At 39.7% G+C, this 15,389-nt stretch overlaps 1 protein-coding gene across 8 annotated transcripts in view; it reads left to right on the plus strand.

The window, feature by feature from the left end:
- The window catches only part of CDK5RAP2 (CDK5 regulatory subunit associated protein 2), an 81,218-nt gene that overhangs the window by 16,566 nt on the left and 49,263 nt on the right, over positions 1-15,389 (plus strand). For 5 of the 8 annotated variants that reach the window (XM_030506876.1, XM_030506878.1, XM_030506882.1 and 2 more), the window contains 4 exons: positions 565-657; positions 2,354-2,572; positions 7,927-8,097; positions 8,860-9,033. In XM_030506876.1, the coding sequence (XP_030362736.1) occupies positions 565-657; positions 2,354-2,572; positions 7,927-8,097; positions 8,860-9,033 (657 nt within the window). The remainder of the gene's footprint in view (positions 1-564; positions 658-2,353; positions 2,573-7,926; positions 8,098-8,859; positions 9,034-15,389) is intronic. The other 3 variants (XM_030506877.1, XM_030506880.1, XM_030506879.1) reach the window with 2 other exon arrangements.

Below are 15,389 nucleotides of genomic sequence, written 5' to 3' on the forward strand. Positions count from 1 at the left end.
TATCATTGGGAGAGAAATATGTGTTATGTGTGGGGCAAGTTTGACTGTATCTCACTGTAACCATTAGGAGTCTTCTAGTGGGTCCTTAATCACTGCTGTCATACCTGTAAGCAGCTCTGTTTATTTAGAGTTTCGGGTCTTGGACTTGAAGAGAAAGGAAAAAGCACTTAAAAAGTTTGATGGAAAATGTTTTCAGTTGCACATTGATTTTTTTATCAGCTCTGAGCACCACTTAAAAGGTATGAGAAGTATTTTGTGGTGTTGAGTAAGTGGAGCTGTCATAAAGTCAGCTAAAATAGGAGAAGGTCAACGTCAGCTGGAATTCAGATTTTGTGGAAGAATGGGTAATACACAACTTGAGCGACAGGCAGTGTAGTGAGTGCTGTGTAAGAACCAGAACTTACTTATACAAGATTAATTATGATATATTTGATGGTTTTGTTTTGTAAAGTATTTGTTTAGGGTAGTTTGGTGTATGGGTAATGAGGTGGGATAGCTATTACTGAAGCACCGTCCCTTGGAAATAACTCTTTCTACATAGTGTTTATTTTACTTTATTTAAAGAATGAGGAGCTTGGTTCTGAAATTGAAGATCTAAATGCTTCACTGGCTAAGGCAAGAGAGGCAACTCACAAAGCACACATGCAAAAGTTCAAGGTAAGAAGCAAGCAGTTAATGTGGCTTCTCCCTTCTCCATAATTCCCCACAGCAGGCAGGGCTTTGTAGCTCTGAAAGCAGAGAAGTGGAAATGACTTTAAAATGTTTGATTTCTTTTCTTACATTGAAAACAATTCCCAAATAATTTGAAGGACAGAGTGATAAAATATCAGGTTATTTATCTTTTTCTCGAGCTTTTTCTTTTGTAACAACTGAAAACTAAGGGAGAAATGTGTAAAACCCAAATGAGTTAAAAATAAAGCCACGAACAGTTGTGGAGCTGAGACGATATCAAGGTTGCTTTGTTGACCTAAGAATCTTTTGGGTTTTGTACCAAAAGTATGGTAACAACACATGCTTCAGGTTAGCAGAGTTGAACTGTGTATGAGACACCTGTTGGGATTTATTTGTATAATAAATGTGAAACCACTATTTATAAAACAGTGGCGTGTTATTTGGGAGATGTGATTTAGTAATGCTTTCCTGTGTGTGTAGGAGAAAGGACTTTATGATGATGAATTATGCATTATAAAGGTCTTAAAATGTAAACTGGGGGGAAGTAAGAATTTGACATTAAAGCAGACAACATAATGTCTCTTGTAATGGTTTCAAACTCATCTAAAACTAAGTCTGATAAAAGTAACTAATATGGATTAGAGGCAGTGATGAATCTTCCATGATGATGTTTGTTCATCTGCTCTGTTTCTGAGCTTAGCAGGAATGGAAGAGGTTGATGTGCTCGTGTCCAGAGTACACACACCTAAAGCTTTTGTGACTGACTGCACTGTTTCTTGCTTTCACAGTATAATGCAGTAGTAATCTTTAGTTTTCACCTCCATTTCTTCAAAAGCCATTTATTTCACTTAAACCCAAATTTGAAGTGTGCTTTATATAGAAAAGCATATCCTGTTTCTTCTTCAGGTCATTTTGGCCTGGGTGTGAATCTATAGCTAATGTTTGCTTTTTCATACCATGGAAGTCCTGCTTTGAAATACTTCCCTAATTTTAACCCTTTTGTTTTGATGAGAGCTTAATTGTTTCTGAGAAGTTCTAGGTTGAAAAAGTATGCAACTAATCCCTCCTGTCCACAGAATCCATATTGCATAAGGGGTGACAGAGCAAGCCCTTCTCCTCATAGCTCTACTACTTAGCTGCACACTCGAGTTGAAGGCAGTTCTCTGTGAGTAGATCATGCTGCATAGCCCACTACTCCTGTCACGTGTGGTGAACTTTGAGGCCAGTTCTACCAGTTTGTGATGGGGAAGAACATAAATCAGATGTTATTTCATATAAAACAATATGCTTATGACTTGGTAACTACTTGACCTACTCTGGATTCAAAGTGACCCAAAGGAGAAAGCTTTATGTAGTAAGAGCTTTGGGAACCAATAATAATAATATGATCTCACTTGCACTATGGGCTCCTTTGCAGGTCAACCTTTATCTAATTCTTAGTTATCTAAGGCTTTGTTATCCTGCACTGGGTGTCACTGAAAGTTGTGTTACATTAGTTGGGAAGATGTTCAGTTATCTTTTCCCTGTTGTCTGAGTAACTATCACTCCACTGCATTTTTGCACCACAGTTTTGAAGCACTGGAAAGAGGTGTGGGGGTCTGGGTTTGGACACAACAGGAGTGAAGACTTCCAGTCTCTACAAAATACCCTTTTAGAACTTGAATGCTGCTTTATGTTTCAGGGTGCTGCGGATTATCAAGCTCTCTTGATGGAAAAAGAGACCCTCTTAGCAGAGCTGCGTTCAGAAAACCTTACAAAGGATGCTGAGAATCATAAGCTACAAAGGAGGATTAAAAGGACTGATCAAGAGCTCAACGATTTGAATTTAGAAAGAGAGAAAATGGAGAAGGAGCTGGATGAAGCACAACTACAGAAGAGCAGAAGTGACAAAACCATTAATGTTATTATCACTCTTTATTTCATAGAGTTTAAAAATAATTTAGCACTTTGAGCATCTCCTTTTCTAACAAATTGAGGGGTTTAATGTGAATGATTTTTAGAAATAGAAGTGCATTTGCCTAAAGTCAGTATTGAAAAGAGTGTGGCCAAGAAGATTGCCTGGCATATAGTGTGCATTGAAAAGTATGTTAAATATCATTTTGATAGGCTTAGGTCCTAGAAAAAAATCGTTAGCCTTTGGAAGCGCTAAATGGTTGCTATTGGTCTCTGTCTGATGAGAGAATCTGAATATGCACGACAATGTGTGTTGTATATTTCTGCTGCATTTCTCTTGTTATATGTCTCTACGTCATCTTAAATTACACTACTTAAATTCAACTTCAAGGTTCTAATGCAGAACAGGAGCAAGTAGCCAATAGCTGCAACCTTAGGCAAAACTTCAGCTTTTTGCTATCATAACAGGGTCACTGCAAAGGCTTTCATTTTAAAAGGCAATTTAATTATTTCTGCTTGTAAAATTCCCAAAGCAGAGGATTAGTTGATCACAATTTAACCTGAAAATGATGTGCTGTATCTGTTCATTAACTTTGCTTGCTTCATATTCTGTGTAGGGTGGTTTTTTACCTTGCTGTAGGCATTCAGATAAGCGCTTCTGCTCCCAGCAACCAAGTGAATGATCAGGATCCTTGTTTTCTTCCTTTGAAAAGGAAGAAAACCACTTTCTGCTGAGAGGTTGCCATTAAAACATACCTCTCACCTCTATCTGTTCATGTGGATTTGTAACCACAGCTTCCATTAGGGCAGCGTTTCTCTAATGAGTGAGTCCTGCCTGCATGCAGAGTCTGGTCCTCTTCAGTTAGGGATTAGCCTCCTGCTTTATTAAATTACATAAAAGATTAAATGAGCTTGTCTTGTTTTGGTTCAGTTCTCAAATAAGGACCTTAATAAAGCAGGTACGGGTGGAAATTGCTGTTCCTGCAATCTCGCTTAAAACCAGTAGAGGGGTCTCTTTACCTACAAACAAACTAGTTCCTCGCCCTCCTCCTGTCCCCAATTTAACTTGCGTTTTGGGTTGATTGTCAACTGTGGTTAGGCTGCTGTCACAGAGTCTCTATCTTTGGTGTGCTTTGAAATTTCTTCAGGGTGTTGAGGTTAAGGAGAGAAAGAACAGATCGCTCCTGTCAGTAAAACAGCCACAAAGAGCACGTTTTATTGATTTAAAGTATTTTATATTTAACTGTCTTCTCTACTCAGAACTTTTTCTGTCTTTCAGGGGAGCTGGATTGTAACTCTGTATAGCAAAGGCAGGAAAAATAGGGCTGAGCGGGGAGTTGCCCGGGGATTCAAAGTTACTTGTGTTACAGAAACCTATTTGCCTCCATTACGTCCAAGGTTTTCATGTAAATGACTAGTTCCTTGGGGAAAAGCATTCCTGCCAAAAGATGAGCAGTCTTGTAAAAATTATATCCCTACCCTATTTCCTATTCCTTGCAGAACAGCTGCTTCAATTTCAGGAGTTGCTAGTACATTTGGATACAGCACCATTGCCTGTGAAATGTTGCCCATTAAGTAGTAGCTATGTGGGAGGAAAAAAATATGCTGTGATATTTTGCTCTTTGACAAATAGAAAAGCACTTCAGTGATCTGCTGCAAACTTTTTATGAGACAGCCTTAAAAATGCAGTTATATTTATACTCCAGGATACCTATTTATCAGTGTTTCTATTTTGTTAGAATAAAACCCGATTTTGTTAGAATAAAAACCAGCCTGAATGTGTGTAAACTGCAGAAAATGCCTGTGACATCTGTAATGAGCTCCTCTCTTTGCTCTTCACTCACTCACAGGGAAATTTTCAGTGACTTTTCAATCTTGCAATTAGGATAACCCACATTTTTGCATATAACTATTAAAAAACCTCCGAAACTTGAGATCCAGAAAAAGTACTTCTGCTCTGTTGTAAACCCAGTTGGGTTGGAGATGATTTGGGCATTACTGTCCTGGAATGGAAGAAGTTTGAACTAAATTAAGACTGCTACATGCGAGCTAATCATGCAAATCACAGACTGAGCCCAGCATTAGGAGTATTCTGGAGGAATGGGTGTAGATGTCCTTGAACAACATCCCTGTCTCACAGTGGGTGCATGCCCTGGCTTTTGACTAGGTCAACTTTAAAAGCAAAACCTGTTCCAGTTCTGTACTTCCAGAAGCTGCTGTTAAGCAGTAATTCAGCATCACTTTATGCTCTTTGAAACCAGAAACTTTGGGCATATATATTCTTATATACAATTGATGAGGAACGAACGTAATCTCATCTTTAATGTTGCTTGTGTCCACCACGTTACTGTCTCTGTAACTGAGATTCAGTGCTTCTTGATCAAAGAGTTTGTTCACATTTACATGAATAAACACTTCAAGTACCCATTCTCTCTCCAGGCCTAAGTGTAGACAATTAAAGTGTATTTACTAGGTATTCATATTTGATCAGTTGGTTGGGGAAATGCAGAATAACTCATTAGGCAGAATTTATTATTTAGTCTTCCTATCTGTAGTTAGGAAGCCTGAGAGGGAGGTTTTGGAGCTTCACAACTCAATTATTCACCAAACTGTTTTCCATCTGACAAGGAGGGGGAGGCATCTGCTCTGGTCTTCTATATTAGAGTGTTTCACATTCATTTTCTTACTTCAACTATCATTAATCATAGAAAAGTCTCTTGGGGAGAAAGGTTGGCAGAGGGAATTGCAAAGTTTATGCTTTAAGAGCTGTAGCTACTATATTATCCTTGCAACTCAATGTATAGAAACCAATAGATTTTCTCCCAGACAATTTGAGTGGTCAGTGAGTTCGAGCAACCTGCTATAGTGATGGATAGTTTTGTGTGTTACAGAATTCCAGCTCAGGTAAAGAAGATAATTTTCATTCTCAACCCTCGCTTGTTTTGGGAAGGATTTAGGGAACTCTGGGGGCAGCAATAGTAGAGGCAAAGTAGCTGCAAATTGGAAATCTCTTGCAAGCTGTTTTACTTACTCCACAATTGTATGCCTTGTCAGTCCACCTCTTTCCATAAACCTAGCCATAACTTCTTTGCTGCTTGCAAGGCAGAGGCATGGTTTCTGTACCTGACAAGCATACACCAGGATGACTGAGAGTAGATGATAGCGGTGTAGTACTGTTATTGCAGCAGCATCTTTTCTATCTATGCAAGTCTATCATCGTTCCTTCTTAAAGCTGTTTATGGTTTTCATAAAGAGAAGTCACAGAGTATTGGGCACTTGGAGTTATAGGAGAGATCAAAAGTGTTCCTTTGAAGTTGCCTAACATGATACGTTCACTTAAAGCCTCTCAGTGATATGATAGTATGAAAACAATGTAAAAATGGAAAGCCAAGAAGTGAACTTTGCAATGCAGTGACAGCTATAACGCTGCAGCTGATCCTTTGCTTCCAATTGACATATTCTATGTGAATAGGGTTTATGTGACCCCCTTGAAGAGCTCCATCCCTTGAAGCCAAACGACGGACCTTGCAGTGTTTCCAAGAGAGCTCTGTCACATTCCAGTTTATGGTTAGTAGTTAGGAAGAAATAGAAACATATTGAAGAGTTTATGTCTATAGACAAAACTGGGACCTGATTCTGCAAGTCTTCAGTTTTCTTAGTTAAGGAAGTAGTTCTTTTGATCCTGAAAAAATGAACTTCATTACTTTTCAGAACTGAAGGTCTAAGCTTAATCATTCTTTGAATAGCTTTTGAGGGTTTCTTGGGGGGAGCTATTAGGGATTTTTTAGCTGAATCCTGGTAATGAAGCTAAAATGAAGCAAGTAAACCAAAGGCATTATAAATGACAATTTGCATTTAATGTGCAAAATAAACAGAGGTAAAACACTGAGTAGTAAAATTGATGTTAAGGGTTTGATGTGAACCTGCATGAAGCAAGGTAATTAAGTCAAGAAAAGGATATAAAACAGTTTGTAAAGAGGTTGCAATTAAAGTGTCACTAGTACTATTTCTTTGTACTTAGAATAGGAAACAACTATTGAATTTGAAATCCCACTGGAGGTAAATGTAAAGTTTATAGGTGACTACCATATGTGCAAACTATTTAAAGGGCTTATGGTACTTCACAAATGGGCCCTTTTGGGGAATAAATGGAAAACATTTATTTCAAGGTGTAGGCTGTGTTGCCTGATTCTTTGGGTCTGAAGAGAAGTTTAGATAATATAAAGTTTCCTGTAAGTTGTAATTGTTTAACTTTAGACAATAGCTCCTTTGTTACAAGTTCCTACTTTTCTTTTTGCATGCATACAGTAAATGCTCTGGATCTTTTTGTGCAGTAAGAGTTTATGCAGTGAGCTAGTGTATATGCAGGCTATGCCTCCTTCAGCTGACAGGGGTGGGACGAGAGAGAAGCCAGTTCACAGCAAAGTGTAAGGAATAGGAATTGTTTGATGTTCTTGCTTGGAACCCAAGGCTTTGTCAGGTGGTCAGGCTTTGAAAGCCCACAGATAGCCACAGATGGTGGATTTTCAAGTGAAGTGGAACAGGATCTGCAGGAATGCAGGAGAAAGCTATAGTTGTGGTGTGCTTCAAGTGTGTGACCTGTGGACTAGGAGATACTGCTTCCTGCATTGCAGTAGTCCTTCTTGATCCGAACAGATCTCAGAGTCCTTTGGACTTGCTGCTGCATGAGGCTCTTGAAAGAGCTTGTTTCTGTCTTTTAGAGGCAAAATGGGCTGATGGGGAGCTAAGCTGTGGAGATGATGTGGTTAATCTTGGAGCTGCAGGAAGTAATTAACAGAGCCAGAATCAAGCTGTAGTTCTGTTCACAGCTTCTAATCACAAGACTGACCCGAGTGGTCATTTGAAGTTTGTGCTCTTGCCAAAAGAAAATGTTTTAACATTGGTGACCTTTTGTTTGATGCAAAAGGAACTGGTAATACAATGTTAGTGCAAGAATTTTCATGGTGTGATGAGAAAAAGAGCAAATGACAAACTGAATCACCCGTAACCAATTTTCTCCTATTTCTAGTAAGGCAGTAAATGGACTCAGAAGTAAGTGTTCATGCTGACAGCAACAACATGTACGTGCATGATATTCCCAACAGCCTTGAAGTCCAGTCATTCTGTACCACAGGCATTTAAACAATAACAACCTAGAAGACAGTAGTGACACCTCATCTAAAAGTTTTCTTTCATTGTGTGTTGATGCCAAGAGAAAGAGCCTGGATTAAATACACTCTCCAGACTCTTAAGTGATAGGAGTAGTTTGAAGCAATGGCAAGTTCAAGTAATAATATGGGTTTCTAGTCTTAAACTTTTAAGAGTTGATTTGCTGAATATTCAGTTTCACTTGTTTTGTAGGATCTTAGAAATCAGCTGGAGAAATTACATGGTGAAATGACTGAGAAAGAACAAGCGCTCGAACATCATTACAATATTCTTCTGAGTGAAAGTAATCAGAAGCTGCAGAGCCAAGAACTAGTTATCAAGCAGCTAACAGACAACGTCAGTCAAAAGGATCTCCTGCTTCAGGTAGGTAGACTTGAAGTTGAAATGAAAAGTAGAAAGTTATAATTTGATTTTTTTGTATGAGGAATTAATACAAAATCACGCTTGTGTTTGGAATTACTATTGATTTGGATGATAATCCTTCACTTTCTATAACACTGTATTTGCAGAATAGAGATATAATTATAGTGTGTGGCATTCAACACGATTTCTTGTTAAGGTTTTATGAAGCGTGTGGACAGAGGGAGGAAGAAAGCTTTACTAATACTTAGTAGAGTTTTCACTGTTGTGGTAAGATACTTTAAAAGCTCTGAAATGCCTTTGATTGTCAGTTTATTGTGCAGAAACTGGGAGTTGAGGAAGAAGTATAGATACTGAAATATTTAATCTGCTTTTTTTGGAGCCCATTCAAAATGAAGTATAGGAGGGAGCTGCCTGAATGATAATGGACCCCTGCTCAGGGTTTTCTATAGCTGGAGGTGTAACCCTAGAAAGTTCTAATGGTATTCAACCAGCAATGCAAAGAATAATAGTTGAGGTTGCTCTCAACTTGGTCTGGAGACCAAGACGCATGTCTTGGCTTTTAATGCTTGAAAGATTGGATAGCTGGGGAAAGATGGATCTTTTTTTGCTTCTATTTTGTTAAATTGAGCTCTTCCTTTGTGTGGTAAAGAACACGTGCTGGATCATCCTGGGATAGTCTCCTGCATTTTGTTTGTTTGTCTATTTTGCAATTTAAAACTAGAATAAATTCTGTAGAACTGTCTCGTTGTTTTCTTTTATTAGAAACTTGATGGAACAGTAAAAGAAAAGGATGCAGAACTGCAGGAGCTCCTGAATAAGTACAAGAACCTTCTGAGAGCCAATGAAGAACTTGAACTGAAAAATGAGGGCTTAGTAAAGGAAAAATGTGCTGCACAGTCTCAACAGTCAATCATCAAGATAGTCAGAGAGTTGGAGGTGAGTTTTTCATAACTGATCATTCACAGATGAATACCTTGACTTCAAAGTGAAGAGAATTTGGACTTTGGTTTCCAAAGTGTGGGCTCACACACGTTGTAATTCACTCATCTAGTAAGGGGCTGGTTTTCTTCATATCTGTTGTATCCAAATGTTCTATATGATTAAAAAGATGACAATGGCTTTATTAATAATTGCAGCATATGATTTGTATGATTGTGATGGTATTGATCTACCATCATAAAAGTACATAGTATTGGACTTTGAGCTTATATGGCGTCACCAAACTCACTAAAAAGAGTCAGGTACTGTTAAGTTTTTTAATCACTTGCTGACTCCATGAGTGCATTATTGTGAACAGATTATTGAAAGCTGCTTTTGGAGGTACATTTCTTGTCTTTTTTTGGTAGTGTTTGCAGCCTAGTGTGTTAAGGTCTCCAAAAGCATCAGGCAAAGTAAAAAGGATTAGACTAGTACATACTATGTATTTCATTTCTTTAAGTAATGTATCAGTCATGAATGAGATTTGCTTAAGGAAGTCTAAAATAAAGTGAGCCAATAGTAAAGGCAACATAAGTGTTGTTTTGTGTCACATTCTGAGCACGTTAGTGATGAGCCACTTAATATGTTACAGGCACTATTATTAAATAAGATAGGTGCAAGCACACATTGAGTCATGGGTTATGTGACAAGCTCAGAGTAAAGGAGCTGCAGCGCTGTTGCCAGGGTACTAGAGCAGAGTATAGCAAAGTATATATGAATATACATGCAGAGAAAATAAAGTCTGTGAATGGCTGAGTAGAAATTCTAACTCTGTAAAACAAACTGCAGTGCATGCACATAACTTCTGTCACAAAGGAGGATGGAAAATCATGCAGAATCAGTGAAAATCAAACACTGACTTTCTTCCCTACACCCCGCTTCCAATACAGGTGTGTAACCAGGGGAGAGAACAGGGGCAAGCGAAGCCCTGCATGACAATGACCCAGCACCCACCTTCTAATCACCATCTATTCTCTGTTGCTGGTTCACTTAGTGGCTCTGAACAATACCTAATCACAACCCATTGTCCTTGCAGCTCAAGCTCTGTGTAAGATACCTCTCTAAGAACCTGCTTTGGCATATTAATCAGGAGGTTTTGGACACAGATTACCCAGAGCTCTGCTCTTATTGGCTGCTTTGGCCTCTTTGATGACTTTCCAGTGCTGCACCAACTCTCAACAAACGCTCAGCAGGATGCTCCCCACCAGAGAGAACAGAAACCAAGCTGCTCTGGCCTCACTGATCTTGCAAGTTGAAGAAACTGAATTGAGAGATGCAGAACTTTCTCGCTTTTCATCAGATCTTTTCACTTTATTTGACTTTAATGATAGATTTTAAAGCAATTAACATCCAAAGCTCTGCTGGGTGCCTTGGCCAGGCCAGGGAAGATAAACGGCAGTTTCTAATTTGGGAGTTGGGATTCTTGAGCCACTGTCATGGGCTGAAGAGAGAGTGCGAGGGCACTGATAATTAGGGTAGTCATGCAACTGCTGACTCTGACATCTATGAAGTCTTGGAATGAAATCTATTTCAAATGCAGAAATGCAAAGAGACTCCATATGATTTTGGAAACTAGTTAGTTTAGCGCTTAATGCTCTTCTTCTCTCAACCAATATTCCTGACAAAGCTCTTTATGTTGGAGCATTTGTTCGGTAAATCTATTTCTAACACAGATTTTTAGACCTTTGTGGTTCATTTTATTACGGAGAAAAGCAGGTAAATTGAGAAAAGTGGCTCTTGCTCAGTCCTTGAGCTGTGCTTCTGGGTTGTGTTGTGTTGCAGGTGTAATCTTGCACACAGTGATACTGCAGTAAGGGGCCACAGTGATAGGAGGTTTAATTCTGAATTGATTTCTCCAAGTGTAAGAAAGATTCTTGGATTTGCTGTTATGTAGCCTCTGCATGTTATGTCTGTGAGGGAGAGCTTATACACCGCTTGAAGTGGAGCAGGACATGTAGTTACTGGTGCACTGCAAGGCAAACCTGATGTCTCTGCAGACACAAGCCACCTGTGAATTCCTATATGATCAGCACATTATTACCTTTGGTTAGAATTACTCCTGTATTTAAGGAGTTACACTGTGCAGTCAGGGAACTGAGGAATACTGTGTGCATACAGTTGTGCTGCTGTTTGCTGCAGCTGGAGGATTTCTGTCAGTGCATGGAAGTTATTGATGGAGGTAGAGCATTTCATTCGAGGGTGTCTTGAGGATTGGAATTGGTGCATTGGTGCAGCACTGCAGACACATCTTAGCTGTTGAAATTGATGCTGTGTGCACGTTGTGGTTGACTTTTCCTTTCATACAAATGTCCTGTCAGTGCATTGTAGTTGTTGCTTTCAGTCTCTTGAAACTGATGTGAACACAGAAACAGGGTGATAGTTCAGTTTCTGATGTGATACGATTAGCTTAGAGCTGACACCAGCAATCTTTGTTGTCAATATCCATATCTTCACACGCTTTAGACATGATGCTTCTTACTCATGACACTGAGCGTGGCCTGGTGATGGGAATGGATGTGGTTGGTGTGTCTCACCATTTCCATATTAGCAGACGTTTCATCTTAAAGGAGATAGCCTGATGAAGTGGTATTTGGAGATCTGTAGATGGCCCACTAGTCATCCCTTACCTATCTCCAAGAAGAGCCATAAGTTCCTCAGACCCAACAGCTTTATGACATTTTCTGTGGTTGAGATGACATCTAAAAGTCACCAACAAAGTGTTTTGCTATATTAATTGTCCTCTTTAGATATATGACTCAGTGGCCTGTAACAATTTTGATCTTATTAGCAAATGTGTCATTTATGGTAGCCCATACAGAAAGTTGACTGCAGTACTAGAAGAAATGACCACATTCTAGTACTGATGGGTGGATGAATGAATGGATGGATGGATGGATGGATGGATGGATGGATGGATGGATGGATGTGTCTGTGATGAGGTGTAGGTGGTGGCCTTCTCTCAATCATCATCCTCTAACCTTCAGGGATTTTGGAATGATCCTGGTGGTTGTTGTAAGCAGGAGAATATTCACTGAGGCAACTGGATCTTCTTGTGACTTTGCCAATCACTTATTTATTGTGGAGGTATAAACCTTTTACTTTCATTGCTTACAATTTGAGAAACCTTTAATGAAAATAAGTTATGTTTTACACCTCTGCTGCTTAGCATTAGTATTTCAGACTTAAATATAGACTTTAATGTATTAGATTGCCTCCTTTCATGGGAATATAAATCTTTCACTGCAATATGGTCCTGGATGTCTTGCAGCTATCTCCTTTAACACATTTTCCCTCACACCATGTGTCAAGAGGTTTAATGTTTCATTAACTCCCACAGCATTACGGTCTATTTAAGTTACAGAGCTGCCTTATGTTTTGTGTACCGTTGGGGAGTTGATTGGAGTAATTCACTCCTACGCTTTATTTAGAAATGACAGTAATAATGTACAGGGAAAAAAAAACCCCTATGTTCAGACTGTATCTTCTCATCCTTATTATTCATGAAAGAGTCTGAAAAATCAAGAACACTTCTTGATTTCCCTAACATCTACCTAGTTGGATTGAGAGTTTAATAAGTTGTGTGTAGTCTTTGACATTTGGAATTAAACACCTCCTGTTTAATGTCTGTTGTTACGCAGGAAAAAAAAGAATTGGGGAGGATTTGATGCACTTCCTGAGATTTTGGTGCAAATGTGGAACTAAATTAACCTGTGAATTCTAAAAGCAACGCAGGAAGCCGGAGCATGGTTCTGTGTATGACACTGCTTTGATAATACAACAGTCACAGACCCAGAACAACTGGTGACAACCGTTATCTAATTTGTGTACCGTAAACTCTTCACAGTGACATTACTTTGCCAGTGCTTCAGAAAGAGCTTTTAATTAGGATATAGTTCTGTCGTGTCTTCAGTAATAATCGCAGAGCTTGTATGAGACATATGGAAGAGTTCAGTGGAACTTTTAACAGGCTGTTAACCAACTAAATTAAGTCAGAAGATTTATTTCTTCCTGTTGCTTTCTACGTCATTGATCAGTGTCGTTGTGATCAAACTTTTTCCTAGTTAAATTGCAATCTGTGTGTTTCATGTTCAGTGACTGTTCTTGAAAGGCTCAGATTCCAACATCTTGATAAGACTCCTTCATTCAGGCTCTAAGATGTACTTTTTAATGTGGGTTTTTCGAGTGGTTTTTTGATTAATGCATCAAAATGGATCTGGACCACTTGCCTCCATCAGTTTGCTTCTGTACTCCTCAGCACTCAGTCAGCAGAAGGCCTTGCTCTGTGCTCCACCTCTCCATGTCTAGGTAATAAACTTAATATGAATCATAGAATCACAGAATGGTTTGGGCTGGAAAGGACCTTAAGATCATCCAGTTCCAACCCCCTGCCATGGACAGGGATGCCTCACACTAGAATATGTCACCCAAGGCTCTGTCCAACCTGGCCTTGAACACTGCCAGAGATGGAGCATTTACCACTTCTCTGGGCACCCTGTGCCAGTGTCTCACCGCCCTCACAGTAAAGAACTTCTTCCTTAGATCCAACCAGAACTTCCCCTGTTTCAGTTTGAACCCATCACCCCTTGTCCTATTGTTACAATCCCTAATGAAGAGCCCCTCTCCAGCATCCTTGTAGCCCCCTTCAAATATTGGAGGGCTGCTCTGAGGTCTCCACGCAGCCTTTTCGCTTCACATGTAGAACAGTATTTCATATATAAATTTCACTGGAAACATTTGTTAGAATTCCAACTGCCATTAGGAATGATGGTGGCTGAACAGGATGCATGTGTACAAAGGCGAGGTCAGAATCTGTAGTGTTAGGTGGTGGATGGTACTTGTTCTGCAGTAAGATCTGACTTGTAGGAATCATTTGATCCAAACCTGATTACACTTGCAGAATATTATTTAACATATTTGCCAGCATATTGTGAAATCTGAGTGTAAATAATGAAAAGTAAACAACAGTTGTCCTTGCTTTTGTGCTTGTTTACTTTGCAGAATACTGATTTTTTTCCCAAATTAACAGAGTCTTTGCATCATTAGTGTGAGTTAACGAGGTTTTATTGTAGCTGGATTTTGGTTGCAATCCCTTCCTTAGGAATTGCAATTGGAGTAATAACAGCTGCTTCAAACTCCTGGGTGTAGATTTCTTCCTTGTTAATGATCTGTTCACTAATGATTTAGTATCTCTCAAGAGTTCCCTTAGCTGAGATTCCACCTGAGCTGTGGCGTTTTTTTATTCTTCCTTTCAGCTTTCAATCAAAAGAGAAAGCGACAAGACCCACTGTTCTTCTCAAACACAGGCAGAATATAGGTGTCTGACATTAATACATCGAAATTTGCTATAGCTATCCTAGTATTTTCTCTTCTGAGATAGTTATCTTAGGTATTTTATGTAATAAGCACAAAGAAAAACTCCTTTAAATAGCTGCGTTTTTTGTCGCCTGCTGAAAAGGGGATTGTGTCGTTGTTTTGGAGTGAAAAGATCTTGGGGAAATTAGTGGTTCCTTACTGAGAATGTAGAATGAGTGTCTGGATTTATTCAGATAATAATAATATACTGTCTATGAGCAAGACTGCAGGTAAACAATTTTCTCTTCTTTGCACAAGTAAAGCAGCAGCTTGCAGTGGCCCAGCTGAGTGTGCAGAAAGCTGACTCAACGAGTGGATCTGACACGTTCATCCTTTATATTCTCAGCTCGATACAGTCCTTTTTGTTCAGAAATGGAACAGAATTTGCAGGAACCTTTCCCTCAAAGAAAGCCAGTTTTAGCCAGAACACAGAGAGGACTGTTAGGACAATGTTCTAAAATGTGTGCTTGGAGCTTGGGTTTGTCTGCTTTCCCTTTCCTCCCTTCTCCTCCTGCCAGGTTGTTCCTGGGTTGTTGAGTAGTAAACTGGAAGTGAGGATGCTTGGGTTGGGGGGTTTCTTTTTAGGCCGCAGAGAGAGCTGGACTGGTTCAGCCTGGAGAAGAGAAGGCTCTGGGGAGACCCTAGAGCAGCTCCAGTGCCTAAAGAGGCTACAAGAAACCTGGAAGAGGGGCTTTGGACAAGGGCCTGCAGGGACAGGACAAGGGGGAATGGCTTTAACCTGACAGAGGGGAGATTGAGATGAGCTCTTAGGCAGAAATTGTTCCCTGTGAGGGTGCTGAGGCGCTGGCACAGGGTGCCCAGAGAAGCTGTGGCTGCCCCATCCCTGGCAGTGTTCAAGGCCAGGTTGGCCACAGGGGCTTGGAGCAACCTGCTCTAGTGGAAGGTGTCCCTGCCCATGGCAGGGGGTTGGAACTGGATGAGCTTTAAGGTCCATTCAACCC

The sequence above is a fragment of the Strigops habroptila genome, chromosome 15 (genome assembly GCF_004027225.2).
Source record: "Strigops habroptila isolate Jane chromosome 15, bStrHab1.2.pri, whole genome shotgun sequence".
In the NCBI taxonomy this organism is placed as follows: Eukaryota; Metazoa; Chordata; class Aves; order Psittaciformes; family Psittacidae; genus Strigops; species Strigops habroptila.